The sequence below is a fragment of the Thermobia domestica genome, chromosome 6 (genome assembly GCF_964235325.1).
Source record: "Thermobia domestica chromosome 6, izTheDome1.hap1.1, whole genome shotgun sequence".
Lineage (NCBI taxonomy): Eukaryota > Metazoa > Arthropoda > Insecta > Zygentoma > Lepismatidae > Thermobia > Thermobia domestica.
This window is the reverse complement of record NC_137459.1, coordinates 53,422,511-53,441,758: the sequence shown is the minus strand read 5'-3', so window position 1 is coordinate 53,441,758 and position 19,248 is coordinate 53,422,511. Positions and strand designations below refer to the sequence as shown.

The 19,248-nt window shown below is 37.4% G+C and overlaps 1 protein-coding gene across 2 annotated transcripts in view; it reads left to right on the top strand.

Annotated features, from left to right (window-relative positions):
* The first annotated feature begins 1,232 nt into the window (after positions 1-1,232).
* The window catches only part of LOC145687995 (myophilin-like), a 174,563-nt gene continuing 156,547 nt past the window's right edge, over positions 1,233-19,248 (top strand). Inside the window, exon 1 of one of the 2 annotated variants that reach the window (XM_081761649.1) lies at positions 1,233-1,419. In XM_081761649.1, coding sequence (XP_081617775.1) covers positions 1,369-1,419 — 51 coding nt within the window. In that variant the 5' untranslated portion in view covers positions 1,233-1,368. The remainder of the gene's footprint in view (positions 1,420-19,248) is intronic. The other variant, XM_081761650.1, reaches the window with a different exon arrangement.

Here is a 19,248-nt window from a genome sequence, read left to right as displayed (position 1 = left end):
TAAAGTCAATTTTGGGACAGACTGTAACAATTGATGAGTTGAGTTGATTTAAAGTTTAACATTCCTTTCAGCAGCGAGGCCATATGAGACGGGACTTACTGATTAACAAGGAATTCGAACCACAAGAGCTCCCGTCGGAAATCGAACCCGTGTTCCCCACGGCAAAGGCGCATACGCTGGGGGTAGCAATTGTTCAGTACCATAGAGTAACCACTTTGTGGAAAATTATAGGCTTACACTATCGTTATATTATCCTTTTGCTTACTAATGTATAAAAAAATGTGTGCGTGTGTGTGTGTCGGTTATCAGCTTTCCGCGTAGAAAGGACTCACCTAAAGCCACCAAAGTTTGTAGTCAGATACATCTTAACTAGATCTAATCGCGTACAAATCATTAAAAAAAAGATTTTCTACTCAAAGGAGGTTGGCAAGTCACATGTCCTGTACGCTCAAAAAGCATATTGTACCTCAGGTACAGTAAACACACATTACTCTCTTGCGTTACAAGTTGTACGGTATACTGCTTGAACTGTGGTGCGAAAAACGAGTACTACTACTAGTTATTAATTAAAAATTAAAGATTGTATGTTGTGGAGCGAGTTCACTCAAGTGCCGTCAATCAAAAAGTTGGGAATCACTGGACTGGACCTCCAGGGAAAGGGCCAGCAGGTTGCATATTTGTATATGAGAACACATGCTAGTATTGGTTTGGTTTCTTTGAAACCTTAATAGGTTACATTCTCGATATAATAATCTCTTGGAACACAACTTAACGAAAAAAAGTGAAAAAATATAGATTCTAATAATCAAGCTTGTGATCTCCTAAGTAGGAGATTAGTACGTAGTATGTGCTTAATAATTTTAAAAAGAGCTAAGGAACGAGTTGTTATGGAGTACCTTTAAAAACAATGGTCACACAACTTTGTTAGTGTGTAATATTCACCGAAACCGTTTCGAAAACAGTGTTTATTTCCCATTAGACCTACTTTCTCAGTGACATAAAGAACAACATATATTTTGTAATTATTGCTTTGATCTCCCTTTCGATTTCTTTTTTTCAGCGCCGAACAAATATTAACGCATCTAGCATGGTCAGGATTATAGCATTGGTCTCTGAAGTTGAGGGTGAGGGACGAGTAGCAGACTTTCCCGCGATCCTTAGGGCACGACACGAGTCACGTGATTGATTCTCCGACGTCATCATCCTTATATGGCATGCGGCCCCACCTTACGCGCAAAGCAACAAGCCATGCCATCAGAAGCAGCGGGGCAACTGGCAGACACTTGTTGAGTTACCGTAGTGACAGAAGTGTAGTGAGGTGTTCTTGTTTTTGTTGTGATATACTGTTGTGTGTTGACAACAAGGACGATGGCTTATCATGGGCCTTCGTATGGGCTTAGTCGAGAATGCCAAATGAAGGTAAGTCATAGACAGTTTCAACTTCCTTAGGAGATAAATAAATACTTCAAAAAGAGGTCTGAAGTACATTGCTAGCTCCACGCTAGTACCTCGTGTTCGGTCTGTGGTGCATCAATAAAAAATAATTATCGTGTAATTAAATCAACATAATGGTTGTATTCATTTAATATTATAGAAAAGGTTTTATTATCATACACATTAAGGAAATTGAATTTGTTACAGTGAAAACAGTGTGTGGGAGTGGGGAAAAATAAAATTAAGTAACATGAGGTTCTAGAACGAGAGAGAAAAGTTAAGTTACGATGTAGAGGATTATGAAAAATTAGTAAGAAAAATTCTGAAGTTTGTCGCATGTGCTACCACTATTGTTGCTGGATGTACTGCAGGTGCAGAAGTTTCTTGAAATGTCATTCCAGACCTGTTTGTAGGAAGAGAAAGTAAGGTAAAATAAGAGAAATATAAACAGGCGAAACAAGTTAACAACTGGTCCTTGAACCAGATTCTCACGTGTCCAGTCCTCAGAAAGATGATACATTATCTTCTACGTATTGTGATTATTCACTTAAGAAAAAAAAGTATTGTGACTATTGAGTCTTAAAAAAAATATTAAAGAATGAGTGATTTGTTTCTTAATACAAATGTACTTTTGACTTCATTTATGTGTCTCATTATTCCAATTCAGTTACTGTTCTATGTTATTAGATTTTTCCCCTTTCTTTTCAATTCACCGGGAACCCGTAAAACTTAAAAGTGTGCACCTGCTTCTAGGTCTCCCCGTCTTTTTTTCAGTTTGCATTTGTTGACTTTCGTTTTATATTTTTATGTTGAATATATTTTGATTTCCCGTAGTAAAGCAGCGTTTATGGGTCTAAATATTTAGCGTTTTTGGGTTCGGTGGTTGAGACCAGGTTTTAATTTCTCTCTAGGGTGTAACAGCAAGGAGAATTGGTATAGTTTTTTTTGTTTCATTTTCTTTTTTTTTTCTTTCTGGGGCCGCGGCGGCTCAGTGGTAAAGCGTTCGCTACTGGTGCATGGGGTCCTGGGTTCGGTCCCAGTTCGCGCCAAGTGAACTTTGTGGTAGACAGACACTGTGGTCATGGGTTTTCTAGGCGTTATCCTACCACTTTCTTAATTTCATTCATTTCTCATTATCATCGTCTCCTTTAGCCTAGCCCACATAATTGTGGGACGTAAAACAAAGATTTCATTGATTTTTTCTTTCTTTTTTTTTTGTGAAGACTCTAAGATAAATTAAAATATCAGTTTTATGGAGATTAAGCTTCAAGTTTCGGGGTGGGTATGTGGTTGGATCTCATTCCCCCTCCCCTATAGCCTCATTCCTCAAAAGGATGCTCCAAGACAAAACGTTGTTGATCGCTTTTCTTCGTAAGAAATATATAAATAAACGAGTGAAATTAGAGAGCCACACAATGCTGAATTGATCATAATTACGGGTCACCGAATATGGGCGGGGCACTTCAAAGCATCAAGTTCTAGTCGATGAGCGTAGAAGGAATGATAATTTAAATAAACCAAGAAGATTGGAAGATAATATGAAGTTGAATACTAAGGTCTATCGCATCGCAAAATAGAATGCGATGGAAATTTGTTTCTGCAGCAATGGACCTTTGGGTTCCTTAAGCCATAGAGTTTACGCATTGTGTTTAAGAACAAATGACGCATAAAAAAACCCGATTGGCACGTCATTTAGTAGTATAGCGGTTGCTTCTGGTGTGCAGGGATATATGTTCGATTTATTTAAATTGGTTTGAATTATAATAAATCAGGAACAATAACGATTAAAGGAAAAGTACTACAGGATCTATATTGAAAGGTACCATTCCTGTATTCACATGGTAGAACTGAGGAAGACTCTTGTAAATAACTTAGTGAGAATGCCTAGCCACCGGATTCGAATACAGAACCTTTCAAACATGAAGCCAGAAGTAAACTCTAGCATACGCCCGCTGCTTGTAGTATACAATCAGTATAGCAGAGATTTCTGTAAGAATACAAACGTATCAGCGATTTGTTCCTAATTTATTGCCTCACTTTTTATTTCGTCAGTAGTTTTAACTTCTTCCGGAACTATTATCTAAAGGATATGTCATTTCAGCGAGTGATTCTAATGACGATCATGTTTCACAAGACTCATGTGTTTTTCAAAAGTCGTCAAAATCACGGAACAGAAATACTAGACCAATAGTAAACATTATTTTAAAACTATTGTTGTTACTTATAAGTTGTCATTCCCACTTGCAAATTTAGTGGTAGAATTTTAAAAAGTTTCTATTTTTAGGCAAGACTGATAACTTGTGACACAGTCTCTGGAACCGCGCTACAACACAGTTCCACAATTCTTTTGCTGCCCCCCTACTGGCCTAATGGCTGGTGTTTGTTTCTTTGGTATACGTGTTGCCGGATTCGATTCCCGGTTGGAGAGTATTAAACACATTGCGGTGCTTTTTTTTTCATAATCCAGTTGAATAATGAAAAGCATGTTGATCTGTAACGTGAGTGTGACTAAACATATAGAAAGGACTGTGTTTGTCAGGCACTTTGTTGGATAGTTTCTATTCAACTTTTTGTACTATCTTCTAAATATTCTTTATAATTCTGAATTGCGATATACACTCCGACTACTTGGATAGGGACTTGTGAAATTATTTACTAATTATGCACTTTTTATACTCACTTTTTAAGTTGCTAATAGTTCAAATGGGGAAATTCTAACACCATGCAAGAGGACTTTTTGTCTTTTGATGTCGCTAATCACCTCCCGAAGTGTATATATATATATAATATGGTCAACCTGAAATATGCATATATATATATATATAAAAGAATCCTGCTGAATTTAGTTTCAAGATATCTTAGTTTATAGTGCCAGTAGATCAGATAGACGAACAAAGTAATAGATTTTTTTACATTATTTTTCTCTGTTTCGTCTGTTTATCTATTTCTGTGCTATATTGATTCCCTGCACCAGTTTCGTTTTTTGACCTGTTGATTTATATGAGGTAGTAATTTCTAGTTTTCTTTGAAATGGGTGTTACTTTTAATGGTTTGGTTTTATATAGTTGTTCTTCAAATTATTTGTCTCTTACTTCGTGAAAATTAAATTTTGTTGTATATAATTGTAATATTAAATAATCAAATTAAGTGATATTACATTTATATTTGTGGATTGCATTTCACGTCAAGGAAAAGAGAAAAATAATTGCCATTATGTATCAATGGGATAAAAAGAAAGATGGCGCCGGTACTCGACACCTTTAATAAAATTCTAGATCCAACTATAAAATAATTTTATAGTGCTATTAACAATGATATAAGAACAGAGTTTGGAAGTAAATCTGCTACCCTCCTCCCTGATATAGCAGTTAACGTGCATACCTTTAGTGCACACGGGTTCTCGGTTCGAGTTCTGAAGGGAGACCGTCGAACTTACCACAATAGTTCAAGTCACAGTTTAAGCTATAGATTGTCCTATATACATTCACTGCGGTAAGGGATGTAATTCAAATCAATCGGCCAAGTCCTATATATGTATCAAAGCTGCATTCGCTATACGAAACTGAGGGGAAAATCAGCATGGCTGACCGCATGCCTGAAACCCATGACTTCTCGATTGGTAAGTGAGGGCTCTAAACTGTCATTTACTCCTTAAATTTTATTTATTTCTGGTCCTATAGGATAAAGAAGGAACTCAGAATATAGTAGTTGTGACGATTATCTAAGTTGAATAATGAATCATCTTCGTAGGGAAGACTTCTCACATTATGAGGGCTTGTTCTTCTTTACTACCGGACTAACGCAGTCAATCTTTGTAATGAAAGATACCCAATGCCAGTCACGAGGGCGACTCTGTTCGGAGCGATCCTCTTTAGTTTCATTAGGAGGTAACTATGCTCCTGCGATATCATTTCTTCGCTCTGGGAGGAAGCTCAGCTTTCAGAAAGCCCTGCACCCTCCACTTCTTATCGTGAATGTTGAAGAGAACCACGATGTGTTCACTGGTGGAGCTAAAATGAAAGCAGGCAGTTTGTAAGACTTCTTATTTTTTTCCCTCCAACATTGTAGTTTTCAAAGAAAAAAGGCAAAAAGACAGTGCCTTCTTGTCTGAGTAAATCGATATTAAAAAGGAAGACAGGAAGAAAAGATTTCGTTTATGATGCAACGGGTGCTTTTTAATGCAAGAGTGGTAAACCATGAAAAGGTAAATAAATGTTCTGTGTTATTAATTCTGCTGCAAAATTTCTGAGATGCATGTTCTTTAGTGTGAATTGAATTTTTATTTCTACTAGGTTTATGGAGTTCATCAGGATTTTTTATCCTGTTTGCTCTTGACCTATCTGTATGCCTCAAATATCAAGGGATTTATTGTCACAAAAACGAAAGCTTTTTTCATTGGATCTTACCCTGCCAGGATTGTTGTTACGCAGCTACCTAAGAAGGTACTTTATGTTCTACAGGATGTCAGTAAGGAACTGTTGCATAGTACCAATAGATGCTTATGTAGGTAATGTATAGCCTGTAAAGCAAATTGCATCTATCCTTGAAAATACAGGCCCATTCGTAACTTCTTTTAAGCAAAGTATTGTATATGGTGTTACTTTCAGTGCAAATATCCTTTACTTACATCCCATATTACCTCTCCACATTTTGGCAGTGGCGTGCGTAGAATTTCATCATGGAAGGGGTTTCAAGCACACCCTCTTATATTCTTTTAATACAAGTGCGAGTTTTGTATTTTAAATGCTCAAGGGAAGGGGTATGCCCCCACTCCCTCGCTTTGCATACTCTATTGGCTCTTAGTATGCCCAAAGGCATTTTTGAAACTTGTCTATCCAGCTAAATAGAACTTCACACGCCCAACAAATATGTATAGCCTACGAGAAACTTATGCACCCATTGCTGATGATTTGATGTTATTGCACATACAGGTATGATATTAGATTTCCTTACGTACTGCAACTTTCTCCATAAATTGTTTCGTCTTTCGTTACGCAGAATATTTGTCTCAAATTTATTTTAGAAATTCCTCGTTCACTGTTCTCTGCGAGTTAATGCTGCTGTGTATGTCATTTTTTTTCAAGCCCAATCACTTATATAGGGAATGAAATTGTTTTTCTGTTTTCTTGGAGATTGAATGAACATTTATGACGTGGTTTAACTGATTTCTCCGTAAGGTCCAGCCGAATGCCCTTTGCTTTAAGAAGCTCGGTTTACCAAAGTATTGTATTTATCCTGTCTTTCCATGTGTTCGTTCGCCCGGGAGTGATATATATATATATAGGGTGTTTCAAAACAACACTGACAACGTTTGGGAGGTGATTCCCGACTCCAAGAAAATGGGATCTACCGTAGTCGGGTCAAGACTTAACTTAGGAACAAATATGTGCCCTATCCAAATATACATGTTTCAGAGTCCTGAGGTACTTCCGTAACCATTTTTATAGAGGGAGTTTGGCTACGAGCATATAATTTGAAGTACTCACCAACTGTCTCTATAAATATTGTTTTGGAAGTACTTCAGTATTCAGAAACATGGATATTTGGATAGGGCACATATTTGTTCGTAAGTGAAGTCTTGACCTGACTACGGTAAGCCTCATAGTTTTGGAGGTATGGACTTTTGAAGTTCATTTTTTCATGTTTTCTGCAGCCTATACTAACTCTGAAAGGAAGCATTTGTGCACCCAGGTTGGTCTATACTTTCTGTCTTATATTGGTGTCAGGAATCACCTCCCAAACTTTGTCGGTGTTTTGAAACACCCTGTATATATATTTAATGGATCATTACCAAATTTCGTCGGAATTTGTAGTCAAAATTTAAGAATAGAGTTCGTTTATAGAACCGATATTCAACTCGAAAGTGGTAAAAATAAACAATTTTCGGTTTTTATAATAGGTAGAAAACGGATTTTAACGCAGCGGCGTATTTTGTGGGCTACCGTCGGTAGCCCTAGAATATTACTAAATAAAGGTATTATAATAAAAGCTAATTGATATTGGTAATTTTATACTTGTGTATCTTCTTTCAACGATACAAGTTTCTGAGAACTTTATGTACTGTATTTAGATACATCCACTAGCTTCTTTGCACGCGGTCTGATCTTCGATTTGGCAACGTAGCAGAAATCTACCTTCTCTAGTTACTTGCTTCAGCAAGAATCATATAGGAATCAAACCATTTTCCTTCCCTCCACCTCTAACCATACCTTACGAATGGGCTGACAGGCAGCACCAGTTGCCTATAGACTAATCGGTTTCTTGGGCGTGCGCTAAGGGCAAAGGGAAGTTGTACGAGTAACAACAATGCATTTTGGGAGTCACGGAGAGTTGTGTCGGACATCTGAGCCTCGTTCCGTAGCAGTTTGCGTCAACGTAAAACAAGTCTTGTTTTACAGTATCTTTTGATAGTGGGTATAGCTGTTATAATTACCTGTAGCATTATTTGCGTTACGTTGCGAAGGTTTTTACAAGCTGAGGCTCCTTTGTTGGCTAATCACCTATTTCAGCGTTCAATTGCACAACTTCTATTTACACTGATCAGTAAAATTACCACCTATCCAAAGTAAAATGTAGGGACACTTCACGCACAGTACACGAAGGTAGAGATGTACGATCTTTTTTCGTAATAAGATAAAATAAGTCTTTCCAACGAAGAGCAAATCATATTTATGTACTTGATAAAAGGAAAGTATGCTCTAAGGTTTTCTGTTGTTTTGAAAACTATACAATAACTTGGAAACTAAACTATAATAATAATAATAATAATAATAATAATAATAATAATAATAATAATAATAATAATAATAATAATAATAATGTACAGATGTTATAAAGGTTAGTGGTAGGCCAAGCCCTGAACCCAATATACGCCACTGCTTTAAGGCGCAGTTCTTACCAAAAATATAGGTGTTTTCGTACCCAGATTTGAATATAGTGGAATGGACACAATTTGTCGCCCCTTTTTCGTGACTTTAGCAGATTTACCCCCTTTTCCTAATCTCTTTGATACTTCAACACTTTCCTGTTGCCAAAGCCAAAATTTAAATCAAATTTAAGAAACAGTCCGGTTGTAGGAATTTTGCAGCTTCAACTGAATCCGCTATTTCTCTGCATAGGGCAAATACTATTCGGGATAGCGAGAAACATTTTCTTTCAATCGATTTAGCGTTCTACCTATCTAAGAATATATACTAAGTTCTCTCTTTAACCCCCTACTCAAACCGAAAGTGGCAGAAATCAACCATTTCTAGATTAACGGGTGCTCGCCATAGAGTGAAAAGTTGAAAGAGAGAGACCGTTCCCTGCAGTCAGTTACGCGTCCCAAGAACCTGTTCCGTCTCCACTTTAATTTCTACTGAAGAAATTAATCTAAAGAGATCAAACTGGTAAATGAATAAATAAGAAGGAATATAGTCTATTCGAATAAAATCAGACTTTTCAAAAAATATCAGGGAAGAAAACACTTTTAAACGTGATCATTCACTGTGCTCGAGGTAAAGATTAGTATTAGTATTAGAATTAGATTTCTGAGCCGTCTGTATCTATGGCCAATTAGCCCGTCACGTATGTGAGGGATGACGTCCCTCGGGAAACTACTATCCGATGAAAGGGAAGAAACAAAGGATTGGGGAAGGAAGGGAGTGGCCTGGGACCATTATGTTAGATACCATCCCGGCATTTGCCTGGTATGAATGTGTGGAAACCCAGGAAAACCTCACTCAAGATGGCTGGCTTGAAAAGGCTGTTACCCTTTCTCGTCTGAGTGTCCGCACAGTGAATCGAACTCGGGACCACGTGCACGAAAGGCGAGAGCATTGGCGACTACGCCACGCGGGGTCACACGATCAAGATAAGATACGAAGATTGCATTGTTTTATGGAGGGCCTGTGAGTAGATTGATCGATTGTAGCATGGTGTTTCAAACATGATATCCTTTCAACAATTAAGTAGTGGTATAACAGTGAAGTTGGGTCTGAAAGTAAGTAATCATAAAAGTTGCTTGTGCTAAAATAGTGGATTATGGAGCCTCACTATTTTGGAAAAGCCGGATTTTTTTTTTAGGCTGACCGTTGATCGTATTTTTGAACGACTCTTTGTCTTTCTGAAATTTAAGGATTGACGCTCTTGGCGAACACGAAATCTGAGACGATAGATGATGATAGAAGCGTTTTGATTTCTCAAGTTACAATTGTTGTAATATTAAAGAAAATTCCCGTTGTGAGGAGTGGGGAATCTAAGTCGGAATATATACAATATACAAAACTCTAGTGCGCTCTTAGTACTACCTTAATTTTCAAATAGTATTATACTTTCAAATCAGAGATTGCAATTAAAAAGAATGAAATAAAATAGGTTTTTGATCTTTTTAGAAGTTGAAGTCCTCATCAATGCAGAAAGGCCACCTAACCTTTGTTAGTACCTGATTATTAAATGTTGATTTCCAACTGTAAAAAAAAAAAAAAAAAAAAAAAAAAAAAAAAAAACCGAGATGACTTCTGCTTAGAACATGACTTTTTTTTTATCAACTGAGGAACACTTTTTGTTTTCGGAATGTTTCACGGAATTGAGTATTTCCTGTTCTGAAAATGACAATCAATATACAATACATGAATACGGAGATCAAATGCTGAGTTGCAAGAACTTGATCGTTCATTTCCGTTACGACAAACCCAATTGTAATTTGATCATGTGCTTTCTGTTTTATATTGCCTGTCAGATTGTAGCTAAACTAGTCCGTTTCTAAGTACAGCGAGAAATACTGGCCTGAATTTGTGACCAAATTCCAGTGGTTTCAGTGTTTACTAACTTGGGGCGTTTCAGCGAGAATTACTTTATAGAGAGATCATAACGAAAAGTGGTTCATTTAAAGGAAACTTCATGTGGTGGTAGGTACTCTTCAGAAACACCTAATTAGAATAGTTACAGAGCTATCTGTAACTACTTTAACGAATACATATTTGAATTCCTTGTAGTTTGGCAAGGACAGTAAATGGTCTGGGCAAATTAGGAAGCTGTCAGCTGGAAGTTCTCCATCGTCTCGAACTCCTAGCAGAGAAGATCATTGTTCGCGGTCGTAACTCGTCTGCAGACGTAGGCGTGTGTCTTGCCAAGTATGGAAACAGCTTTGGCTGGTGAAAAGTGAGTCCAACTGTAATGGAAACTTATATGCCTTTAAGGCTAGGCGATGCTTTTTTAATTTATAAAATGATATTGTTACTAGTATTTCCAAGCAGAATTTAGACTGAATATATTAGTTACGTGCCATCTAGAGTACATTTAGATGTTAAATTTTCACGAAAACTTAATGCAAGTGTTTTTTTTTTTTTTTTAACTGAATTATCGTTAGTTGTTAATACGTGCAAATAGAATTATGAAATCAGTATTTTATGCCTGTACATGGTGTAGGAGTAAAATTATATTTTGTGCGAGTTACGTCACTTTCTCATTTTCATTGAGATTATATATCGGTTGTAATAAAACGAAAGTGAGCCAACTATACCTTTTATAAGTTGATCCCATGATTCTGACGCTGCGCATGCAATACTACTCTCGATCTTAGAATTTAGTAGAGGTTAGATCTGTGTTATATTTTTGGTGCTTAGGTGGAGGTACACTGAGGACACAACGAACGGAAGAAGTTCGGAAACTACTTGATTTGTGACCTTATCACAAGAAGATAGTAAAATTAAATAATAAACATAACAACCTATATATGTATAAGACTAAATTTATTTTTCTTACACTACTGCAATAAAACTTCTGTTTGTGACCACGCATAGCTTAGTCGCTAACGCTCTCGTCTTTGGTGCGAGCGGTCCTCGGTTCGATTCTCAGTGGAGACACACTGTCGAAAAAGTGTAAAAGGTTTTTCAGGCCAGCCAATCTGAGTGAGGTTTTCCTGGGTTTTCCTCTCACACCAAACAAATGCCGGAATGGTACCCAACATATAGGTCCCAGGCCGCTTTCTTCCTTCCCTTTCCTCGGATAGTGTGATCGCTGAGGGACGTCATCCCTCAAACGTGACGGCTAACATGTCCATAGATGCCAAAAGCCAAAAATAAACTAATTTTCCCTAACACTTATGTTTGGTATGAGATTTGGCCCAGATTTGGACGGACGTGGTAATTGAATTTAACACACGAAGCTTCTGAAAGGTTAAGTAAGTCCCCCCCCCTGGTTTTGCTATGAAGAACGAGTCCTGCTATTCAGATCTGAATTAGTATTTGAGTTTGTATTCAAGCCAATGTACCCTCATTAGTTTCAACGTGTTGTTGTACTCTAAAACAAATATTTTAGCCATGAAGGTACGGGAGAGCTCAATATTAGATCATGCTAAACAATGACTTGTTTATGAAAGGGATTTGTAATCAGGATGTGAATTATATGTCTTGTAAGAAATCCCCTTATAGTAAACAATAAACCTATATCTGTCTCCTATGACAAAAAGCACTTATGTGACAGAACAATATAAATTCTCTTTTCATTAAGAGTATTTTGGGACGAGTACATTTCACGAAACAGTAGCTGATTGGATAACGTGCTCCTTGATTTTCAGTTTGAGTCGAATAGCCTCGTGTTCGATTCCATATGGGGCATGCAATTTTCTGTATTCATCTAGTATCCTAAGGCAATTGAGGACTCAGTTCGGTTCAGACTTAGTAAACTTCGATCTAGAAAGCCAAAAATGACGGGAATGGAGGCGATTTGCAGATCATACATCACCAAATCAAAAGCTGTTTAGTCGGTATAGCCTTTCATGGGTGGAAAGTCAGGGAGGAGTTTTAAATTTGATTCCATGGCAAAAGAACGTGTCCTATTCTACGATTGGACCAACTCCAAATGTTTCGGTGAATAATAATTGACTTGAGTACAGTAAGCTTATGTCAACTAACAATAAAGCGTAAAGTATATTTCTGTTTATAAAGTTCAGACCCCTCCCACTCCCTTCAGCCAGTAAATTAATTCGAACACTAATCATCAGGAAGGAATTGTGCTTTTCGGTTCTTATTTGGAAATATTCAGCAAATAGCCATGGGCATATAATAATTAGGGTTACAATATTTTCATTGTGAAAGTCATAGATTTCAGATGAACATTCGGCACATGCACAGACATTGTAAGAATAATATTGGTGATACGACGAATTCGTTATATATATCTCCGAAAAGTAACTGTACATTTTTGAATTTATCTACTTTAATGGATATGAAAATTGTAGAGTACAAGAGAATAAGCCATAAGTAAGTCAAATCAATGGAATTCGACATGATTATCCTGCAGGTGTTAGTTTGCACCGCTGCTACAATACGTTCACACAGGTGTCAACACTGCCTGCCTGTTCCCATAGAATTTGCTATAATTTTTCCCCCTGCTATTTTTATGAGGTATCCTGCTCTGTTAAATAGGAGGCAGTCATACCGTGGTGACGAGCAGAATTTAACATCAGATTCCAGTCTATTGTTTAAAAAAAAAGAAAAAAAAACCCTGGGTTATCGCTGCATTCCGTGGACGGCGGCTCGCGTTAGTAAATGCTGTTTCTCTAGAGTCAAATTCTTCGAACAATGTAAAGCTTCAATCCCGCAGTTGAGACCTGCACTTAACTGCAACCTAATAGAGACTGTGTGAATGAAGATGATTTAAACAATGTAATGGCCAATCTTTTCCCTTCAATTCACTCAATTATTTAAATACAAATGCGAAACTTCATTGATATTACATTGCCACACTGGTAACAACTACACTATTTGGTAAATATTGTTTTGCTTGTTTTCAGTCGTTGCGTAAAGTAGAAACTACGGGATTCCATACGCAGTCGACATCGACACGCCCGGTGCTTAGTCAATTCTGTACAGGGTGTTAAAAACAACACCGATAACGTTTGGGAGGTGATTCCTGACACCAAGATAAGACAAGTAGTATAGACCAACCTGGGTGCACAAATGCTTCCTTTCGGAGTTATAGGCTGCCGAAAACATGGAAAAATTAACTTGAAAGTTTCATAGCTCCAAAACTATGAGAACTACCGTAGTCGGGTCAAGAATTCACTTAGAAACTAGTATATTACCTATTCAAATATCCATGTTTTAGAATCCTGCGGTACTTCCGCAACAATTTTTATAGAGGTAGTTCGTGAGTACTTCAACGTATATGCCCATAGCCAAACTCCCTCTATGAAAATTGTTGCATAGTACCTTAGGATTATGAAACATGGGTTTTTGGATAGGGCACATGTTAGTTCCTAAGTGAAGTCTTGATCCGACTACGGTAGGTCCCAGAGTTCTGGAGCTATAGACCTTTACAGTTCATTTTTTTATGTTTTCGGAATCCTATAACTCCGAAAAGAAGCATTTGTGCACCCAAGTTGGTTTATACTTTTCGTCTTAACTTTGTAGTCAGGAATCACCTCCCAAATGTTGTCGATGTTGTTTTAAAACATCCTGTAAAAGATAACGTTGGAAGATAATGGAGGATGTTGCACTCATTTTCTTGTGTATATTATACTCAAGCAAGTATTCCTCGTTACAACATTTGTCGGAATAAGCTGCCTGAATGCAAACTGTTGCTCATTTATCAAACTTTCTGAGTATAAGATAACTAATGGCTCTGTTTTCCTGAATCTACCCACCACGATGGTTGGTTATAGAACCAAGTCGCCAGTTGGTTTCAGTGATTTCAAATAGTGATTCGCAGAACTTTTATTTGAAAACACGAAAATCATTCGACGCTCGAAATCGACATGTGTTGGTAGATCATTACGATGAACAGTCTTAAGCTAAATGATGCATTAAGTCACTCAGAGAGTGGGCCTAGGATGGCCCGGTTCTTTTTCCTGTGGTTCTACTGGGTGTTACAAATGTGTCACAATATTTTGGGAATAGATTCCTCACATCAAATAAATAAAGAAACGGGTTCACATGGACCTATGGTTGGAAGTGCATAGTTCCGGAGTTATAGGATGGCATCCTAAGGATGCCGAAAATGTGGAAAACTTAACTTGAAGGCTGCGTTTACTGTGGAGGCACGCTTGGCCAAGTAAAATAGAAGCGCAACCTTGCGCATACAAACAAAATCTTTATAAGGGCGTTTGAAACAGGTGGTGATTTGACGGAACCGGTTACACTGCTCACCACTCGCAAGGGCGCGCTTGCACAAGCTTGCCCCGCCGCCATCGGGAAACAAAACAATTTGTTTTTACAGGCAAGCGTGCTCCTTCAAAGTTGGTCTCTATCAAGTGACTGTGACTTTCAAGCAATATTTCGTCTTCACTGTCCGATGACTCCATCTTGACTGATGAAATGGGAGCGCGATCAGTTGCTGTTGCTTGCCTGTCCCCATCGGAGAAAGCTTGCGCAAGCGTGCGCTTCCATTTTACTTGGCCAAGCGTGCCTCCAAAGTAAACGGAGCCTAAAGGTCCATAGTTCTACTACTGTAGAACGGATCGTAGTTGGTTAAAGACATCATTGAGGAACTAGTATGTGAACTATCCAAATATCTACCTTTCAGAACCCCCTGTGCTTGCACAATCATTTTTAGAGAGGCTGTTTAGGAGTACTTGATCACTCTCGGCCTACGTGTAAAGATTTTTGTGCAAGTACTGGAGCATTCTTAAGCATGCATATTTGGAAATATCACATACCAGTTCCTCAGTGACGTCTTGACCCGACTACGATAGGTTCCATGGTAGTGAAGTTAAGAACTTTTAAAGTGCACTTATTTCACATTTTCGGCACCCCATAGCTCCGAAACTATCCACTTTTGAGCACAGGTTCATATGTACTTTTTCTTTATTTTGATGAGGAATCTGTTCCCAAAATATTGTGACCCATTTTTGTAACACCCTGTTTATAGTGTAAGAAACTGGAAATTTAGGTTCTTGAGTAGCTGACTCAAGAAGTGAGTTACCAAAGTGTCTTCTTTCTTCTTGTAACCGTCAATTCAACGGAAAGAAACGCAATATGACGATGATCCCTGATGTTTGTAAACAGCGAAGTATGGTGTATACATTGCATTTCGCTAAAAAAAAAAAAAAAAAAAAAAAGGCCACCTTCAGTACCGGATAAATACATAGAGCCCGGAACTGATGTGGAAGAAGCACATGTACACTCATGTCCAAAATGATTGTCGCATATGTCTTCTTGTAATAATTTTACATTTGATAATAATTTTGCAGGGTACTTTTAATATTGATACTTTGTGTATAATCGAGAAATGTATATTTGTGGTAAATTTCATAATAAAAGAATTATAAATACGAAAATTAGAATGAGTAAAACAAAATTTTGCTAAATGAACAAGAAAGTTTCATTTTCATTTTATTGTTCTTATTTACTGCTATTTTGACATGAAATTTGTCACGTATATGTCCGCCGATTATACACATACTAACATTATAAGAAATACCTGGCGAATTTATAAAATTATATTCCTGCAACCACTTATAGACATGAGACAATAATTTTGGACACGAGTGTACTTTTAGTATTAAGGAAAGCGCTGGAATGTCCTTTTGTATAATATCAGAGGAGGTTTATTGTACTTTTAAAAGCAATTGTCTTTGTTTTATGCCGTTAACTATAACATTATGGTGGAATGGGAATTTAATATTCATTATTCATGATTAATCTGAAGAATGTTTAGTACACGGTTGAGTTATTGTTTTTATGAAATTAATAAAGCTGCTATGCGAGTTTTATAATGTTGACAATCTCAGGAATTTCTTCTCTTCCGAATTCTACGTTTATTTACATTGTTCTTTTGTTTTTCTTTCTAAGCTGGTTAGAATGATAGGTTAAATTACCCGAGTCAGTCTTAAATCCAGACTTTCTTAAATTAGGGAAGGGAGGGCATGATGGTTCAATTTGAAAGCGGTCACTTCTGCTGTGAGAGTTCCCTGCATCAGTCCCTGGCCATGTGAATTTTTGATCGATAACATAGTTTTCTCGAGATACTCTTATTTTCTCGCACATTCTCATTTTACCAATTGGGGGCACAGCGTCTCAGTGGCAGAGCGCTTACCTCTAGCGTGTGGGGTCTCTGGTTCGATCCCCGGCCAAGTAAGTTTGTGGTGGACAACATCGTGGCCGTGGATTTTCTCGGGGTTACTCCCGTTTCCTCCCACTTTGTCATTCTACCAATTTTTCTATCATTCATTTGCCAAGGTTGGTTTAAAGGGACAAGTTTTGCCGATAGATGGCACTACAGTCTTCGTATCTCTCCCATGTATTTTTTTACCTTTCGGGAAGATTCACTATTTGTCTTACAAATTTCAACCTACAGACTTCAAACTTTTAGATAAGAAACTTCATAATGTATCGAAGGCAATAATCAGTGCCGATTTTTTATTTAGAATTTTCTTAATTGTTGAATTGGCTTGATTGTTGAGAAAGATATCCAAACCTTTAACAATGGAACTGTTTCAACAATGAAGAAAATTCTAAAGAACAAATCGACACGGATTGTTCCCTTTAATAGGTTATGAAGTTCCTTCTCTAAAAAAATGAAGTCTCTAGGTTGAAATTTGTAAGAGAAATTGTAAATTTTCGTGAATGGTAAAGAATACATGGGGGAGATACGAAAACTGTAGTGACATCTATCGGCAAAACTTGTCCCTTTACACTAACCTTAATCATCGACTGCCTTAGCCTCCAGGTCAAAGCCGTGGGACGTTAAACTCAAAGATTTCATTTTTCATTTTACCAATTCTTCATAATCACTACTTTCATTAACCACGTATTTCGCGGTTAGTTTACGCGCCTTTGGCATGGGGACGCGGGTTCGATTTCCGGCAGGAGCTCATGTGGTTCGAATCCCAAGTTAAGCGGTAGTTCCACTTTTCGTACAGCCTCGCTGCTGAAAGGGACGCTAAACTAAACTCAAATCAAATCAAATCAATGTTTCCCTTAGTCTAAAGGACATAGAAAATCGTAATATATTTCTTGTTAGTTCTGTAAGGTGAATCCCGGGTGCTCTGTAGCAGTCATTTCCGACTCTACGTTCGATCACGTAATAATTTTTACGTTAGTCAACACAGAACCAGATATACGGAGCAGAGCCAGCAAACTGGTATTGTCGAAGCAGTGGTAACAGGTGAAGAAAAACATCGATGCCTAAAGTCGATGATCTTGTAGGTATATCAATAGGCATATATAGTCAGTACTTAACCAACTAGTCTCTCACTATTTCTTTGGTCCATGCTTCGAGCGGATAATTACACTCAACATATTACACATCGGTCTACTGCAAATGATGGCCCTGTATCCTGCACTGACCAGTAAATTTAGTAACAATCAATGTTCATTAACGTACCGAGAATGATAAGTATCAGGCAATTCTGTATATTACCTGAATTTTATATATTTCTTATCGTCCTTCATTTGTTTTCTTTGATCAGTCACAGTGAGTGTATATCGTGCACGATCCACAGATTTTACCTGAACTTGACCAAACTTAGGAGGAGGTAGACCTTGAATTGCTTAGTATGCTTATGGAATACTTGTCTTGTAGAACTTTTGTTCCCGTTCTATTGGCCATGAATGGTGAAGCTAGAATTTAGTCAAATTTTCCCCGCAAAACTACTAATTATTACTTAGAATTAGAGCAAAATAGTGCAAGAAACATGTTAGACGTTAAGTAAGTGCAATGTATACTTATAGCTAAAACTTAATGAAAGATTTTTTTTCTCTGCGATCTGAAAACTCGTTAGTATTTTTCTTCAAGGTGGGTCTTAAATTTTACATGCCTTCTCCGTTGATCTATGCTAAGGACGGAGTTTGAAGCCGGCGCCCCGAGTTCCTTTTAGACCTTTTTTTTTCTACTGGCATATAATTTGAAGTACTCACCAACTACCTCTATAAAAATTTTTGCGGAAGTACCACAGAATTCTGACACACGGATATTTGGATATGACATATAATAATTCGTAAATGAAGTCTTGACCCGACTGCGGTAGATCCCGTAGTTTTGGAGCTAAGTACCTTTCTTTCAAGTTCATTTTTTTTTGTTTTCGACAGCCTATAACTGAAAGGAAGCATTTGTGGACCCAGGTTGGTCTATACTTTTTATCTAGGTGTCAGGAATTACCTCTCAAACATTGTCGTAGTTTTGAAACACCCGATATATAGGGTGTACCAGGAGGAAGGGGCATATTTTGGGAAATGGTAGTATGGGTGATTGTAAGCAAAAAAAAAAAAAAAAGTTCATATAAACATAGGTCCTAATCTTAACGGTTTGAGAGCTGCAGGTTGTGAATCATTTTAGACTTTATGTTGCGTATTGCTCATCCTGTATTTACTCTTCAGAGATGAGACCTAGCGAATTTGAAAGATGATGGAATGGCTTTTCGAACGGTATGCAACATGTGGCAGTGGTATCTTTGGAAGGGAAGCTATTGAGGGAAATTTCGGAAAGTTAAGGTTATTTAAAGAAATAGGATGGCAACACTGATTCCCAAATATATCTCAATAACTTCTCTTCCAAAGGCACCACTGTTACATATTGCATTCCGTTGGAAAGGTCATATCATCATCTTGCAAATCCGCTATGTCTTACCTCTGTAGAATAACTCCAGGGTGAGCAATATGCAATATAAAGTCTAAACTGGTTCACAACCTGCAGCTCTCAGATCGTTGAGATTAGGACCCATGTTCATATGAACTTTTTTATTTAGAATTATCCATACTACCATTTCCCAAAGTATTGCACCTTCCTCCTGGGACACCATATATATATATATACAATGGTTTGGGCCTGAAAATGTTTCTTACACGTTTCTCGATCTTCAGCTTCCTCTTTTTACTAAATATTTTTCTATTC